Source organism: Neoarius graeffei, chromosome 15 (assembly GCF_027579695.1).
Source record: "Neoarius graeffei isolate fNeoGra1 chromosome 15, fNeoGra1.pri, whole genome shotgun sequence".
Taxonomy (NCBI): Eukaryota; Metazoa; Chordata; class Actinopteri; order Siluriformes; family Ariidae; genus Neoarius; species Neoarius graeffei.
In genome coordinates this window covers 27026599-27044986 of record NC_083583.1, presented here as the reverse complement: position 1 = coordinate 27044986, position 18388 = coordinate 27026599, and the positions used below count along the sequence as shown (strand labels likewise).

Below are 18388 nucleotides of genomic sequence, written 5' to 3'. Positions count from 1 at the left end.
TGAAGTCCGTTTCCAACGTAATGTCTAAATATTTAGCTGATTATGGCAATATGAATGAGTGTCTGACAACATGGAAAGGATCCTTTTTGTAAGCATCAGAAAACATCCCCCTGCAATAACCGACTACAGGCAGTGAATGTTTCGCTGTGTCGGAGACCGGAAGAAGAGAAATGTAAAATAATGAGTGTAGAAACAATTTTATTCACTTCCTTTACAGTTATTGAGGTAAATTCACACAGGTGTATCTCTGTCTGGATCCTTTCCATGTTGTCAGGCATTTATAATAACATTACGAGCCTGTCAGCATTGAAAACAAGTGGTTTACTTTGATGCAGATGATGTTTTGTGGGGGCGGCACGGTGGTGTAGTGGTTAGCACTGTCGCCTCACAGCAAGAAGGTCCTGGGTTAGAGCCCAGCGGCCGGCAAGAGCCTTTCCGTGTGGAGTTTGCATGTTTTCCCCATGTCTGCGTGGGTTTCCCCCCACAGTCCAAAGACATGCAGGTTAGGCTAATTGGTGGCTCTAAATTGAATGTGAGTGTGAATGGTTGTTTGTCTCTATGTGTCAGCCCTGCGATGACCTGGTGACTTGTCCAGGGTGTACCCCGCCTCTCACCCATAGTCAGCTGGGATAGGCTCCAGCTTGCCCGCAACCCTGTAGGACAGAATAAGCGGCTACAGATGATGGATAGATGTTTTGTGGTTACTGGTTATCGTGTTCTAGCCCAGAACTGGACTGATTTCAATCCTTTTTGTCCTTAGTAAATATTTGGACCCAAAGAGATGGGAAAATGGGGTCAAGTTAAAAAAAAAAATCCTGGAGTTTTCCCTTAACACCGTGAAATATATGACATGACAACAATCTCTATAACTAAAGCGACTGTTAAACATCACATTTTATGTAATAAGTGTACGAAGTGTCAGTTTCATTAATGTTTTATAAGTGGTGCATAAGTAAAGCATTCCTTAGTATTGTAGATCAGTTTCTAGATCCTGCTGTACTATGAAATCACCATATTAGTATTAATTTTTTTGTTGTTTATTTGGTATTAAAAAAACAGAGTACATTAGATACATCAACTCACAAATTGTAAAGTATACAATGGTGAATGAGTAAAAATTGTACCACAGTATATTATACTCAAAAAAGACCAGTAGGGGACTTATTTCCATTGAGGTTCTCTGTGTAGTGGAAATAAAATAATCAGGGTATACAAAGAATTATAAAATGCAGCAAATGATTAAAAAAATGAAACTCAACATATATATATTTTTAAAAATTGTAATATTAAGAAAAACAAGCAAAAATGTCCTCTGATACAGATAAAAAATGGTCAAATACAACTTTTTTGCATGCATATTTAAAACTGTTGAAACTATTGATCTTTTGTACATCAGAACCTAGCTCATTCCACTCAACGATGGCAGTATAGAACACTACATTTACCAAAAACGGTATGAACACGAGGTAAAACAAGAGAAGAACTGCTAGATCTTGTGGCATGAGGATGTATGGACCTGACATACATACTGTAATATCTTTACATAAATAGGAAGGAGCCTCACCAGAAACAATCTTTTAGACATGAAGTAATTTCTCTATATTCCACAGGAAGCCACTGAAGAGTTTTGAAATGACTAACAGTTATATGTGACCTTGAATCAAGATTTAGTCGAAGTCTGATTAATTCGTTTTGACATATTTGCAGTTTTTCCTTTAGCAATTTTGACAACCCTGAATACCATGCACATGAGCCATAATCAAGATGACATAGAACCAGAGAGGATGCAACAAGTTTGACAGTTGATAAGTCCAGATACTTCCTTATTCGAACCATAAACTTTACACGAGCATTGATCTTTTTTTATCAGCGTGGTTGCCATGAAACTACTAGATAGAGTCTGATCCAGTTCAACACCAAGATATTTTACAGTGGATTTGGCCTGAATAATAATAATAATAATGTCTTTATTACAACTTTGCAAAAAAAATGCTAGTCATATTAAAATATTTAGAATTAATTATAACATAAGTAGATGATAAATGCGTAAATAGTTAAAATAAAACATTAAAAATATTGAAACTTTTTACAAAGCTACCTTATATTGAAAATGCAGTCTGTTATAAAAGCTAGACTTAAAACGTTCAGTATTAACATGTGGAGGTAGACTTCCAGGATTTCTAAGTTGCAAGGAACTGTGTTTAATATGAGGTAAAAGATGAAAAAGAGGATGGCAAGAGGATTACTTGAAATTCTATTGAAAAGAGAAAGATCTGATTTTTTTCTACAAGGTCAGAAATAGTTATTGGTTGGGAAATGTACTTGGGCTTGGAGCAGCGTGTAAGGAAACTCTGGTCAGTAGTAAGTTCTGTAGGAGAAGCAGCATAGACAGATAAGCCGTACATAATTTTTGGTAAAACTATAGATAAAAACATGGTCAATTAAGGAAGTATTTGATTTTAAAGTAAACTTAATGTCTTAAAGTTACCTAATTGATTTGTTTTGAAGAATAAAAGCTTCTGTATTGAACAGTAAATTGCTTGACGTGGCAGTTCCACTATCAAGAAATTCAGATATGAGATATGAATATGCAAATTGTAAACCAGGCTGCATTTGGAAATTGGAATTTGATAGGCTCTTATGTTTTATGGTGCAGTAACATGTACCTGTAATGTTTAAAGGACCCATGGCATGGTGGTTTGTTGATGCTTTAAATGGGCTCGTGGAGGTTTCCGGATGTTATATCCGCAGCCTTTCTCGAAATGAACCCTCGGCACGTAGATATAGCCTCCTGGGAGAAAGCCCCATTTCAGCGCTTTTCCCAGTGCCTCGTTTTGCTAATGAGAAGCAGGAGGCGGGGAAGGGTAGAGGGTGGGGGCGGGTCTTAGCATTAATATTCATGACATGCAAACGTGTTACCTCTGATTGGCTAACAGCACTGTGACGCTACCTCCAGTGGGTCAGAACAAGCGGATGTGGGTGTCTTACTATGGCGAGAGAGAAGGAACAAACCGCGAAGGGAAAAATACCGCGCGCTGACGTCATTAAGGTGCGATGCGAGGAAATAAAATAAATTCAACAAATGTTTGGGTTTTTACTGAACAAACAAACAAAAATAAAATGAACGAGTGATTTAAAAAAAAAGAATGTGGGTGTCTTTGTAAAAACTGTTTTGATGGGCTATTATAACAGAGCATGCTGCATGCTTTTTGGTTTTGTAGCGCAGAGTACCTGGCTAACTGCAGGAAGCGGTTAGCTGCACAGCTAATGTAGCCATTGCAAGGCTAACGTGGCACCAATTTTAAAACACGGCAAAACATAAGCTCATAAGTTACAGTCAATTTCCAGACTAAACTCAGTTTAACAGAGCATGCTGCATGCTTTTTGGTTTTGTAGCGCAGAGTACCTGGCTAACTGCAGGAAGCGGTTAGCTGCACAGCTAATGTAGCCATTGCAAGGCTAACGCACCGATTTTAAAACACGGCAAAACGACTTAACAGTTATACACTTACTTGTTCGGTGTTTGTGGCTGATGCGGCAGGGATGCTTGGTACGGACCCAGGCTTCAGTGACAGTTGATGTGCAAAACCTGCCCTGTACTGTCCCAAGTTGTGGAAACATTCCTCAGGAAAATGCTTCCGACAAACATACACCGTCTTAGGTAGACTCGACGGCGTATTATTGGAGTAAATAAAATTAAGCCACTGCGTCTTCAGGGGCTCTCCCGTCAACAGTAAAAACAGACTCTTTTCTGTGTTGTCACATCCATGTACAGCGCAACTTCCATGTTTGGTGGCAACTTTTGAGCTGGGCGGGCAATCCATACAGTGGGTGGGAATCCAGAGGGGGGGCGTGGGGATCATCTCCCTTGCTGACGTAGTAAAGGGAAGAGTTTATCAACACGCCGTTTTGACGCGCCATTCTCAAATGTTGGGCATAGTTTGGTTTACACATTATGAAATTTCTAGCCACTGGGGTGACTTAAGAAGGTCAGAGGAACTCATTTTAACGTTAAAAAACCTCAGAAAGTGAAAATTTCATGCCATGGGACCTTTAAAGGTAGACTGCCTTTCAGATTTTTCAATTGTAGATCATAAAAAGAATTTTCCCCGACACCCAATTATTTTTGTTCAGTGGACCGAAAGCTACTGAATTCGAATCACAGACTTCCAATTTTAGTCTTTTTTTAAAATAGAACAATTAATGAATATAGAGCCATGTGGCCCTAAATTCTAGGCTATTTTTTTCCTGCTTCACCATGACCCAATTCAAAATATTACGTCATGCATCACGTGGTGGGCTTTCCCTGTTTGCGCAAGGCATTGTGGGATACAAATTTGAAACAGGAGAGAAAAATGGAGGACGTGAGTGTGCGAATGAAACGTGGAAGACCGACTACAGTAACGGAAAGCGAGAAGAAAAGACGTCATTCAAAGTTCAAGTTCAAAGTGTTTATTGTCATATGCACAATGTCCTCTTGCACAATGAAATTCTTAGTTTGCTGTCCACCATGAATGCCAATTACAAATAAATAAATAGGCGGACAAAATAATACAAAGTAAAGGCAATAGAGTGCAAAATAAAAGCAAAAAAATTTTTTTTATAAAACCCCACACACCCAATATAGTACAAAATAAAGGTAAATGTAGTGCAAAATAGGCAGTATAATACAAAAACAAGGCAATGATCAGATGTAGCAGTAAAAAGGGCAGTAATGTGCAAACATGCAAGCAATGTAAACGGATGTAAACAGTCAAGGAAACAGCTGCAAAAAAAAAGGAAAGGAAACGCAGGACCAAACTAATAAATATTGGCGGTCAGCGAGCACCTTAGTGTGATCAACTGTTCGTTTAGTGACAGAATGATGTAACGGTCAGTGCACGGTCAAGTAAACCTGTAGATGGCAGTAATGCAACACTGGATGCCAGCTGCCGTAAAACCCTAAAGATGAAGACAACGACGACTAAGGTAAACCTGCGGATGCGCACACAGATTTCCTCTGTCTGCTTGACTGCATGAAGCGAGCAATTTCATGCACATTATTTGCTTGGGAATCCCCTCAAATTAAATAACTTCCCAGCCACAGAATGACCTGTTTTTTTTTTTTAGATATTACAAAAATAAACATATATCACATTGACCAAATTTCAGAGGGAACTAAATTTCCCCGATTTGATTTTATGAAATTGAAAGGCCGTCTACTTTTAATTCTTAGGTTCTCCAGTAAGATTTTTTTTTGGGGGGGGAGGGATATTTTATAAAGTTTGCAGTAACTTTCAGCCAGTACAGTATTGGGTTATGTGCATGTAGTGATGACAACACTAAAATTGCACAAATCATTATTCAGACATCAGATGTAACTCCCTCAGACAGCTGCAGGGAATTTGTGCACGCAGGCCAGAGGCATGTGTCAATTATACGTGATTCTAACTGTGAATTTATGGACATTTTGGTTATAGCTGTGTGAGAAACGGCACCACTGGCTGACACATGCTGAAGTTGATGTTTTGGGCTGTAAATACACCCTCAAAAACTATGGAATGCCATTTGAGGTCAATATTAAATGCATAATATGACGTTATTCATATTCCAGGGAGAGATTTTTTTTTTCCCTGAACGCACAGATTGAAAGAGACGTCTTAATTAGAATTATTGCTTATCACGAGGACAGAATTTTATGTGCGTGAGCTGTTCATGAAATCACCTTAAGCACCTGCATAAGGTGATTCTGAATAGTAAGAGCTTTCCTTGCATAAATATTGACACATTTTTAACTTGAGTCTCAGACTCTGAATATGGCCCTTCAAGATATGTTGCGTGCGAAATTACTGTTTTTCTGTCTGTCTCTCTGTCCTGCAGGCACTAACTGGATTGGGCTGCGCAGGCTTCAGGAGCTGGACGTGTCCGATAACCACCTGATTGATCTCCCATTCCGCGTGCTGCACTGTTTCAAGTCCCTCAACAGCCTCAATATCACCAAGAACAGGATAAGCCATTTCCCAGACCCTTGGGCATGTCCTTTGGTGTGTTCCTCTACACACTCCTTTCTTTTCCCATCACAGAATGTGTATTTTTTTTTTTTAACGATTAAAATCAAAATAGAACATTTTCTTATTTAGCAGTGGCAAATGCCGCTATTTATATGGTCCGATATCAGCGTGGTGTCACTGCTGTATACAGTGCTGATTTCTAGAGTCTTCTTTTTCCATTTCTAGTGTAATCAAAGTGTCACTTTTTATGTAGAATATCTGCAAAGCTGCATCCAACCAGATCCAGAGTCTCCCTGACACGATCTCCATGTTCTGGAGGACTCACCTGAAGGAGGTGGACTTCTCGGAGAACGCCCTGAAGGAGCTGCCCTCTTACATATTTGAGCTTGAGGTGAGGAAGGTTTTTCTATATAAATGTGTCGAAGATTGAAAGAAACTATATTTAAATATCACTCAAGTCAAAATTATGATTATCTACATAGTAATGCATCTTAATGAGCCTGACTTCCATAAAGAACATACAGTATTTTTTAGAAAGTGTGACAAAAAGACAGTGTTTAAGGATGAACCATTATTGTTTGCCAGTCTGTGTCTATTATTTAAGGAATAATAAATACATGAAGGGCTAAATAAGAAAATAATCAACTTTGATGTGGTGTGATGTGGCAGGTTTGATTAGTTTCCAAAAACAGTGCTAACAATGACCTTTTTTATTTATTAAAAAATACCACTTCATACTTCTCCATTTCACAGTTATTCCACAAAATTTAGTTGTATATTAGTTATAAGCCGGGGCGGCATGGTGATGTAGTGGCTAGCGCTGTCGCCTCACAGCAAGAAGGTCCTGGGTTCGAGTCCCGTGGCCGGCGAGGGCCTTTCTGTGCGGAGTTTGCATGTTCTCCCCGTGTCCGCGTGGGTTTCCTCCGGGTGCTCCGGTTTCCCCTACAGTCCAAAGACATGCAGGTTAGGTTAACTGGTGACTCTAAATTGACCGTAGGTGTGAATGTGAGTGTGAATGGTTGTCTGTGTCTATGTGTCAGCCCTGTGATGACCTGGTGACTTGTCCAGGGTGTACCCCGCCTTTCACCCGTAGTCAGCTGGGATAGGCTCCAGCTTGCCTGCGACCCTGTCGAACAGGATAAAGCGGCTAGAGATAATGAGATGAGATTTTTTTTTGGGGGGGGGGGGGGGGGGGGGTTGTTTTCGAGTAGAGTTTTTATTTCATCCTCGATTTGTTCAGCAACACACTCCGCCATTTTGTTTTTCTCTACTCACGGTATACGAGCTGATATACGAAGTAGAGTAGCCAATCAGAGAGCACAATTGCACATATCCAGTGAATGTGGATAGAATATTTATTGTTATGTTTACCATTGTGGAAGATCCACAGCTTTAAACAGTCATTTCTTCTCCAGAGTCTCTTTATTTTCTCTCTCTCTGGAAGTTAATAAGACGAAAAATGCAAATTGTCATGTATCTGAGAAAAGTGTAAAGCGCAAAGTCATCTGTCTTGACAACTTTCCCATGTCGGAAAAGTTAAAATTACAGCTTTACCTCTGACTGTTCCAAATTGTAGACACTGGAGACATCTTTTTAATACGTGTATGTAGAGAAATCGCCATACAAATCACTGGAATTACTGTCCAAGCCATCAAAATCAATCAAGCGTTCAACAGTGCTGTGGTGTAAACAGTTTTATTACAGTAGAATGATATCTTCAAGATTGTCACTGCTGTTGTTTTTCTGGGATGTGTTGCCGCATTGATGGTTATAGAATATTATGGCGGTTATTTTTTTTTTATACGTTTGCGTCAATGATTGTGTGATGAGCTGTAATCTGATTAAACATTTGAAGCCTATATACACAGGATGTTTATCTAGCCAATATGTGACATCATCGAGGTTGATTTGAGCAAAGGCACAGTCAGCGTTGGATGTAGATCGTATTTAAGTGCAGTTCAATCACATCAAATGAAGTTTCTAAATAAACTACAATATAAATCAACCAGTGATGTACAGTGAAGACAAAATAATACAAATATTGATAGTCATTTAAAATGAAATCAGTATTAAATGGAAAAAAAAATCAATAGCCAATATACAGTAAAACACAGGACACTATAAACATAGATAAAACTTCATACGCCATAAAAGAGAGTTCACAATACAATAAAACAAAGGCATACAAGTGAAATAACCAATAAAACCTTGGTCAAGGTCATGGGAAGTTGATTGTGTGTGTTTGTGTGTGTGTGAGATTCTCTGTCTTGCCTCATGATGGCATTACTCTCATAGTGTTGGACATACCGGTATCTGTGAGTGCAATGTTTGTGGCAGCCTTTTGGAACGAATGTGAATTTTCTGGCTAAGACGTTGGTTCTGTTCATGTTATTTAGTTTTGTTGTCATTAAAAATGACAATTATTACAATAATTATTGGGGTCAGACAAAAAAAAAAAGCCCTATCTGATATTGATCCTTAAACACAGGATCAATAGCAGATAGGGCTTAATTTTATATAATCACACATGACATGAATGTGTGTGTGATGTAACCGATGTGACAAACACAGTATATACAGTGTCTTGTAAAAGTATTCATCCCCCTTGGTGTTTGTCCTGTTTTGTTGCATTACAAGCTGGAAATAAAATGGATTTTTGGGGGGTTAGCACCATTTGATTTACACAGCATGCCTACCACTTTAAAGGTGCACATTGTTGTTTTATTGTCACGCAAACAATAATTAAGATGAAAAAAAAACAGAAATCTAGAGTGTGCATAGGTATTCACCCCCTTTCATATGAAACCCCTGGTTTCATATGAAAGTGGGTGGTCTAGCCAATTCACTTCATAAGTCACATAATTAGTTGATTAAGGTCCACCTGTGTGCAAAGTGTCACATGATCGGTCACATGATGTCTGTATAAATCAACCTGTTCTGGAAGGACCCTGACTCTGCAACACTACTAAGCAAGCAACATGAGAACCAAGGAGCCTCCAAACAGCTCAGAGACAAAGTTGTGGAGAAGTATAGATCAGGGTTGGGTTATAAACTTTGAATATCCCAGGGAGCACCATTAAATCCATTATCACAAAATGGAAAGAATATGTTACCACTACAAACCTGACAAGAGAAGGCCGCCCACAAAACTCACAGACTGGGCAAGGAGGGCATTAATCAGAGATGCAACAAAGACACCAATGATGACGCTGCAGAGGTGGGAGTATCTGTCCATAGGACCACTTTAAGCCATACACTCCACAGAGTGGGGCTTTATGGAAGAGTGGCCAGAAAAAAGCCATTGCTTAAGAAAACATGTTTGGAGATTGCCCAACAGCATGTGGCAGATTCCTTAAATACATGGAAGAAGGTTCTCTGGTCAAATGAGACTAAAATTGATCTTTTTTGGCATCATGGGAAATGCCATGTGTGGTGCAAACCCAACACCCTGAGAACACCACCCCTACAGTGAAGCATGGTGGTGGCATCATCATGCTGTAGGGATATTTTTCATTTGCAGGGACAGGAAAGCTGGTCAGGACTGAAGGAAAGATGGATGGCACTAAATACAGGGCAATTCTGGAGGAAAACCTGTTTGAGTCAGCCAGAGGTTTGAGACTGGGATAAAGGTTCATGTTCCAGCAGGACAATGACCCTAAACATACTGCTAAAGCTGTAGTGGAGTGGTTTAAAGGGAAACATTTAAATGTCTTGGAATGGCCTAATCAAAGCCCAGACCTCAATGCAATTGAGAATCTGTGGCATAACTTGAAGATTGCTGTACACCAACACAACCCATCTAACTTGAAGGAGTTGGAGCAGTTTTGCCTTGAGGAATGGGCAAAAATCCCAGTGGCTAGATGTGCTAAGCTAACAGAGACATACCCCAAGAGCCTAGCAGCTGTAATTGCAGCAAAAAGTGGCTCTACAGAGTATTGACTTTGGGGGGGGGTGAATACCTATGCACACTCCAGATTTCTGTTTTTTCATCTTAATTATTGTTTGTGTCACAATAAAACAGCAATTTTCATGTTTAAAGTGGTAGGCATGTTGTGTAAATCAAATGGTGCTAACCCCCCAGAAAATCCATTTTAATTCCAGCTTGTAATGTGACAAAACAGGACGAACACCAAGGGGAATGAATACTTTTGCAAGACACTGTATCTTGCCTGAGGACACAGGGAACAAAATATCTTCAAGCACAGCATCATGTCTGTGATGTTTCATACAACGTGGCAATAAGCATTGGATCTTAAAAGGAAAAGGAAGATTTGCCTGGACTATATTGATGAAGTGAGACAAAACTGTCATCACAAGATAAAAATTTTCCTCTGATGGCTGTATTTTTTTTCTTCTCTATATGATTAGGAAGGTGGTTGTAGATGCTTGGCAGATAAACCCAGCTTTGGCATTGCACCACTTATGATTCACAGCTTCAAATCCAGTATAAAACACACAGACACAGAGAGAGAGAGAGAGAGAGAGAGAGAGAGAAACGAAATCTGCATAATCCGAGAGGAGAAAAGGGAGAACGGTGGATCTGTCTATGCAAACTGATTGGCAGGAAGCTGATGTCTGTTCATTCAAGAAGTTCAGTGGTGCAGGTGGCCCCACTAGGAACACTTCAAACATCAAGTATGAGTTTTCATCATGTGCCGTCAATTGCATCTCTTCACAAGTGTACCTTCAAGCATACCGTAACACAGTAGTGCTAATGGAGTCTGCACTGAGGATTGCTGTATTTTCTGGACTAGAAGTCTCTCTGCTGTGTAAAAATAGTCAAATATATTGTGTGCTTAGACAAAAAATGATCAATGTGTATTTTACTAGCATGGCTAAAGGATTTGCAATATATACTGGAATACTTGCAAAGCTAATAAAACTTGTATAAATTTAGCATTAAATTATTAACAAATGTGACGAATACTATAAGACCTGAAGCACCTATACAGTAAAAACAACACCCACTGACTGAGTAAAGTAACTGGATAACTGCTTTTGTAGCACTCATTTTATAAACCTTAACAAGTGGGTAAACAAGCATAATAACACTTTTTTACTGTAAAACACTAATCAATAAGTAAACTACCAGAGCAGCACATATCGTGTTAAAACAACAAATATATTGTGCCATGAAGAAGTGGTGTTATACAATATACGATATATGTTACAGATGATTCTTGCAATCAGGTGAATCTGGATTTCTTTGTTGCAACTGAGTCCTCTGTGGTGTAGTGGTAAACTGGTGGACTTCAAAGCAGAATGTCTTGAGTTTGATTCCCAGCAAGGGCAGTAAAATTAGGGGGGGGGGGAGAAGCAAATTAAATGAAACAGGCATGCAAGTGTAATTCTGGGTCGAGAAGTATAGGATAGAAGATTTAAAGGCTGAGGGGGGGGAAAGGCAAATAGAGAGTGGGGGTGGAAGTGCTCTCATTCTTTTATGAACCCCCAAAAATCCCTTTTAAGAATGTCGACCTAATTCACCGAGGTAAATCTAGAATCACCTAGGTGAATCCAGATTCACCTGATTTCAAAATTCACCTGTAACATATACAACATCCCAGGTACAACTTCATTCTTGAGCAGTTTGACATACCAGCTGCAAAAAAGTACATCTACACACAAACTGCCACAACTGCTGGAGTAGCACACCTACGCAAAAACACTAATAAATACACTACCGTTCAAAAGTTTGGGGTCACCCAGACAATTTTGTGTTTTCCATGAAAAGTCACACTTTTATTTACCACCATAAGTTGTAAAATGAATAGAAAATATAGTCAAGACATTTTTCTGGCCATTTTGAGCATTTAATCGACCCCACAAATGTGATGCTCCAGAAACTCAATCTGCTCAAAGGAAGGTCAGTTTTATAGCTTCTCTAAAGAGCTAAACTGTTTTCAGCTGTGCTAACATGATTGTACAAGGGTTTTCTAATCATTAGCCTTCTGAGGCAATGAGCAAACACATTGTACCATTAGAACACTGGAGTGAGAGTTGCTGGAAATGGGCCTCTATACACCTATGGAGATATTGCACCAAAAACCAGACATTTGCAGCTAGAATAGTCATTTACCACATTAGCAATGTATAGAGTGGATTTCTGATTAGTTTAAAGTGATCTTCATTGAAAAGAACAGTGCTTTTCTTTCAAAAATAAGGACATTTCAAAGTGACCCCAAACTTTTGAACGGTAGTGTACATAAACTACCAAAATTGCTGTAGGAGCATAGCTGTAACAAATCCACTAACAAATAACAAACTACTCTACTAACAAATAAACTACTGTAGTTGCACACTAATTGGAAAACACTAACAAACTAGAAGGGCACCTGCTAGAGTGCATATCTCTGCTAAGCCACAGATCAGCATCATTACACTCCGTTACGTTACATTACGTTATATGACATTTAGCAGACGCTCTTTTCCAGAGCGACGTACAAGAAGTGCAAAAGTCAGGTACACGAAGTGCTGAACTTCTAGACAAGAAAGTTCTAGTGCCAGCTGAACAAGTGACAGAATAACACTTAGTGTAATATTCTGTTGAAGTACCAGTACTCAGCAAACAGCCAAGGAAAACAAGCCAACCATACAAATGAGCTGGCAAAGCACAATTAAGTAGGGAAAAATATAACTCCAACGGCTAACCCCAGGCTAGACAGTACATACACAGCCTGGTTGGGCAAGACCGAAACACAGTGGACAGGGAAGCAGGGGAGAGATTCAGCCTGAAGAGGTGAGTCTTCAGTCAGCACTTGAAGGTGGTCAAGGAGTCGGCAGTTCTGACCTCAATGGGAAGGTCATTCCACCAACGGGGAGCCAGGACAGACAGCAGTCTTGAGTGGGCTGGGTAGGAGCAGGGAGGAGGAGGGGCCTAGCGATCAGTAGCAGTGAAGTGTAAGGATCTGACTGGCGTGTAGGGGCGGATCAGACTCTGGAGGCACCTTGGTCCTAACCCCTTGACAGCCTGGTAAGCTCGTACCAACGTCTTAAATTTGATACATGCTGCGACAGGTAGCCAGTGCAGGTCGGCATCAAAATCAAATCACTTAAGCCTAGGATAATACTAAAGCTGTACACCAAATTTCATCAAAAATCGTTCATTAATTTTTGAGTTATGTTGGGAACAGACAAAAAAAAATCCTGGATCCACATACATATTCGGATTTGCATCTAATCATTTGATTCTTGACCCAGCTCACCTTTCCTCAAAATTTCATCAAAATCCATTCACTACTTTTTGGGAATGGACAAACAATTGGAGGCAAAAACATAACCTCCTTCAGCAAAGTTGGCAGCAGTGACCAGTTTAAGTAATGAAGTTGTTTATTAACTACTGATTAAACTTGTAGGTTGTGCTACTACAATAGTTTCATTATTTGTTAGTGTTTTACAGTAACTGTTACTACAGTTGTTTAATTAGTTGTTAGTGTTTTCCAGTTGTATGCTTCTATGGTAGTGTAATTATCTCTAGTAGCAGACCTACTGTGAGGGTTGTTTCACAATCATGGTTGTCTTTTTGAATAACACCAACTAACTCCTGCAACTAGGTCGTGTGTGTGTGTGTGTGTGTGTGTGTGTGTGTGTGTGTGTGTGTGTGTGTGTTTTATATATATGCTGGAGTTTCTTCTACCTTATTTTACAGGGACACAGCGGCCCTACCTACAGCAGTAATGTCTCTTATACATTCTTATAAAGATGTTCGTAAGAGTCAAATGCAGGCTCAGTTTTGACCTTGTGGTCATTTCATTTAATTCTACTTTAATTATTACACTTAGACACTTTTACTGGTTAAATTCAGAATTGCATTTTTTTAGCACTAACTAGGTTTTACTTCGGGATGTATACAGTACTTTCATTCAAAATAGAAAGATATTTCAGTAGAAGTTATATTTTTTTTTTGTAAACTAAGTACCTCTGACAGGATCCTTTGTCCATCAGAAACATCCTCTCTGGAAAACACTCACCATATGATGAGGTTGTAAGTGATTTTTAAGAAAATATTTATCTCTTCTGAAGCAGAATGCTCTGTTGTTGCACAATTTTTAAAAAATGTAATTAAAAAAACAAACAAACAGGATTTGAAACAGATGCGGGACACATTTGCAGCAGAGCTTCACATGTGGTTAAATGTGTGTCCGTCAAAAAGTGTCCTCCCGGAAAACCACAAGGATCATCACCACTTCAGTTGTTATTACAGTTACCACCATGTACAAACATAACTGCACAGTACTTGAAAATTTGTACTTAATCATATCCATTTCAACAGTTTTTCACTTTGTATCCCTTACTCTTATGGACTATAAGAAAGATGGTCAGCTTTAGAAATACACTCTATGCCGTCTTCTCATCACAAGTAACACGCCCAGTATATGACCTGTAGGTCTGAAATTCTGTGCAGTTAATTTCCATCTCAAAAGGTCATTTTTGGCAGCAGAGAAACACAAAAATCTGATATTTGATTTTTAGACTATTGTGGACCCGAAAAGTATATCCTGATTTGTGAAACAGCCTGTAAAATACTAACAATTAAACTGTATTAAACCCCCTACTATTAAACACTACTGCAAATAAGTAAACTACTATAGCTACTGCAATAGCACACATGCAAAAAAAAGGGGGGGAGGGGGGGGGTAAAAGGTGAAATGGTACAGAGCCGCATTATATCCAACATCCCAGATGTAATTTAATGCCTGAGCAGTTTGACAAACAGGGAACTCACTCTCTCTCTCACACACTTGCAATGCCAGAAATCCACATACCGAGCCTGAGGTATGGTTCAATGGTCTGCTTAAAGAAAAGCAGAGCCTAGCAGTGTAGATTCGATGAGGCTTTTTACATTTATTTTTTGGCACTTTATCCAAAAGACAGAGGTGTGTACTGAACACTGAGGAGTGTGATACGATTTCGAAATGTTCTAATCCTTCAAGTTGAAGGAGACTGGCTACAAAAATAATACAAGATGATTCAGACAGAATGCTTCTTCTAGAAGAACTGTGTCTTTAACATTATAACGGATTCTACAGAGTAACTGATGCAGTTGCTGAAGCAGTTGCGTACACCAAACCACCAGTGTCAAGAATCTGTGGGAGACGATCCCATTCACTCAGTAGCACTGTTCACGTTCCAATCAAGGGGGTGACTGGGATGGAACATTAACCCTAACGAGTGACTCCAAAGCCCCCATGAACTTTATCAACTTCTGTCAGGTGTGGAGACTAAAATGTATGAAGGTGGTTGCTGTAGTGGTTTTGCTGCATTAATAGAGATCTTGCAGTCACGTGACCGGAAAGTACACAACCGCCATCTTGTCGGTCAAAAACACCGCTGAATACTGCTGCACTCGTGTACAGAATGGATCAATTTCAACCGACGGACTACACGGCTCATTTTTCTAATGAACAGATAACTAGATATATGTCTAAAATAAACGATCTACAGATTAGTGACCCTTATGGCTTTCCGGACGGAGTTTTCACGACCGGATTTTGAACTGCCAGCGGAATACCCGGACGTGTATAATTACCTCATTAACTTTCCCTCGCTGTTCAGTGGTGAAGCACTGCGTGCTTATAAATCTCTGGACAGTTATCTTTACAGAAATTCAGGATTTGTCAGCGACTCAGATGTGGCATCTTGTAAACAAGAATCCTCATTGGACGGGTAAGTCACTTAAGTATTACTAGTACCGATACTAGATGCACTGACCAGCCGATTATAGAATAGAATAATGTAATTCTAGCTGTAATTCCAAATCGTCCGTCTTGTTTACATGGATCTGGCGTTGGAGAGAGAGAGGCTTAGCAGTGGAGGTTTGAGTGGCTGTTTTCTGAGCTTAGTCAACAGGCCGGCTCTGCAGCCTCGCTTTTGCTTCCGCTCCCGGCGCTGCCTCCTTCGCTTTGCTTCCGATAACAATCCACGGAGACCCCGCTGGTCTCGCTATCTCGTCCAGAATGTTTTTTTTTTTCTCGTCCGGAATGTTGTGCATGCGATGGAAATCACTACAAACCGTCATTTTCTGCTGGAAACCAATGTCCAGTAAGTCCATACGGTTGTAGTGGATATTGAAGTCCGGTACAGACGAACAACACGCAAAAATACACACAAAAAACATAAAAAACGTGCACAGGTAGGGAGAGCTTGTAGCCGCAGCTGTTGTAGTAGAATTGTATATAGTAGGGTTTTCCAGAAGAAAAGGTAGAAGTAAAAGCAGAAGTAGAAGGCGGAATATGGCATTTGACCGACAAGATGGCGTCTGTCACAATCTGGATCGGCTGTGACGTCACATGCAAGTGCTCCATAGGGGGGGAAGCAGAGAACTAAAAAGCTCACAGGAAAATATTTGGTGTTGAAGATCATTAATGAGAATTAAAAAAAAAATATATATATATATATATATATATATATATATATATATATATATATATATATGGCCAAAAGTATGAGGACACATGACTATCACACCTACGGTATGTGCCCATTCCAAAACCATGGGCATTAACACAGAGTTGGTGTTGTCATAACTCTTCTGGGAAGGTTTTAAGAAGAAGAACAACAACATCTTTATTCATCACATGCTTGTGAAATTCCTCTCTGCATTTAACCCATCTGAAGCAGTGAACACACACATGCACACACACATACCCAGAGCAGTGGGCAGCCATGCCAACAGCGCCCAGGGAGCAGTGGGGAGTTAGGTGCCTCGCTTAAGGGCACCTCAGCCCAAGGCCGTCCCATATTAACCTAACTGCATGTCTTTGAACTTCCTGCCTTTTCCACTAGATTTTGGAGTGTGGCTGTGGGGATTTGTGTTCATTCAGCCATAAGAGCATTAGTGAGGTCAGGCACTGACGTTGGGCGAGGAGGCCTGGAGTGCAGTCAGTGGTTCCAGTTCATCCCAAAGTTCGGTTGAGGTCAGGGCTCTGTGCAGGCCATTTAAGTTCTTCCATAACAACTTTGGCTATCCATGTTTTTATTGACCTTGCTTTGTGCACAGGGGCATTGTCATGCTCTAACATGTTTGGGCTACATAGTTCCATGAAGAGAAATTATAATGCGCCAACATACAAAGGCATTCTGTATGATTCTGTGCTTATGACTTTGTAGTAACAGGAAGGACCACATATGAAAATATGGGTGTGATGGTCAGGTGTCCACATACTTTTGGCCATATAGTGTTTAAAGCTTGATGATGATGATGGTGAAAATGACTATAAAGAGAAGCAAATAGATCATTCATAGCTACTGGTGCCAGATGGGCTGGTTTGAGTATTTCAGAAACTGCTGGTCTGTTTTCACACAGAACACTCTTTAGAGGTCACACAGAATGGTGTGAAAAACAAAAAACATCCAGTAAGCACTGCCGCCAGCTGATTAGCTAATGAATAATCAGGGTTACACGTGTTCTTATTACACTGAGTGGATTTTCTCAGTGTATAGAAGAAAAAATCCTAAAGATTTTTTGCACAGTACTGCATCTCTAAAACTTGATGTTTGCATTAATGCACACTTATTTCACCGAGTCATAGGCGTAACATAACGTGACTTGTGCATTCTCTCTAGGCCTCATGCTTCTGCAGAAGAAGTGCATCATTATGTTGTCATTGGAAGCACTCCAAAGGGATCAATTATGATTTTTTATTTAGCCTTATTTGCATTTTGAGTGACTACACTTGGGAAAACGTTTCATATTGCACGCGCACGCAGTGTAGTTAGAATAGTTCACAAATTGCCTAATTTAATATAGCTGCCATGAGTACTTGCACTTTTTTGGAGACGGGGAGTATGGGTTTGTAATAAATCTTAATTTTCATAAATATGAAATTGCATTGTAGAAATGAAAGGCCTTAATGAGCTCTTTAGACCATTTATTAATCTGGTGTGATTCGTTGTGGGTTTTTTTTGTTTTTAAACCACTGAACAGAAGCAAATGTTAGTTGCATGCTGTTGAGATTGCCTGTGCTTTTTCTTGTGCTTAATGTGCTTTTATATTTGATTTGGGCTTACATTACATTTGAAGTAGCAGGTTTAGAAACATCAGTGTCCAGAACAAGCTAATTACATATCCAGGCTCTCTGTTATTCATTCACAGTTGCCTGGCAGACAAGTAGGTTCAGCAAGCTGTCGATATAATGGACACAAAAGGTTTTGTTTTTTTTTTCTCACTCGTGCAACTACAAGAGAATGAAAATTAAACTTTTCTTTTGACATGTTTGTTTAAACGTAACACCTCCAAATTGGTTTATATATTTCTCAGTAGTGGAACGCACCTCAGTGCTGTGGCACCGCAGATGTGATCTGATGGGGGCTGTTTTTACTAGGCATATATTGTAGAGATGTAGCTCAATATGAATACATGATTCAGAGTAAGCAGCTGATGTGCTCTAAACAAAGACAAA

General features: G+C 39.7%; 1 protein-coding gene across 1 annotated transcript in view; it reads left to right on the top strand.

Annotated features, from left to right (window-relative positions):
* Positions 1 to 18388, top strand: part of lrrk1 (leucine-rich repeat kinase 1) — a 266364-nt gene that overhangs the window by 99902 nt on the left and 148074 nt on the right. Inside the window, exons 9-10 of the mRNA XM_060941094.1 lie at positions 5860 to 6023; positions 6244 to 6381. Of these exons, the coding sequence (XP_060797077.1) occupies positions 5860 to 6023; positions 6244 to 6381 (302 nt within the window). The remainder of the gene's footprint in view (positions 1 to 5859; positions 6024 to 6243; positions 6382 to 18388) is intronic.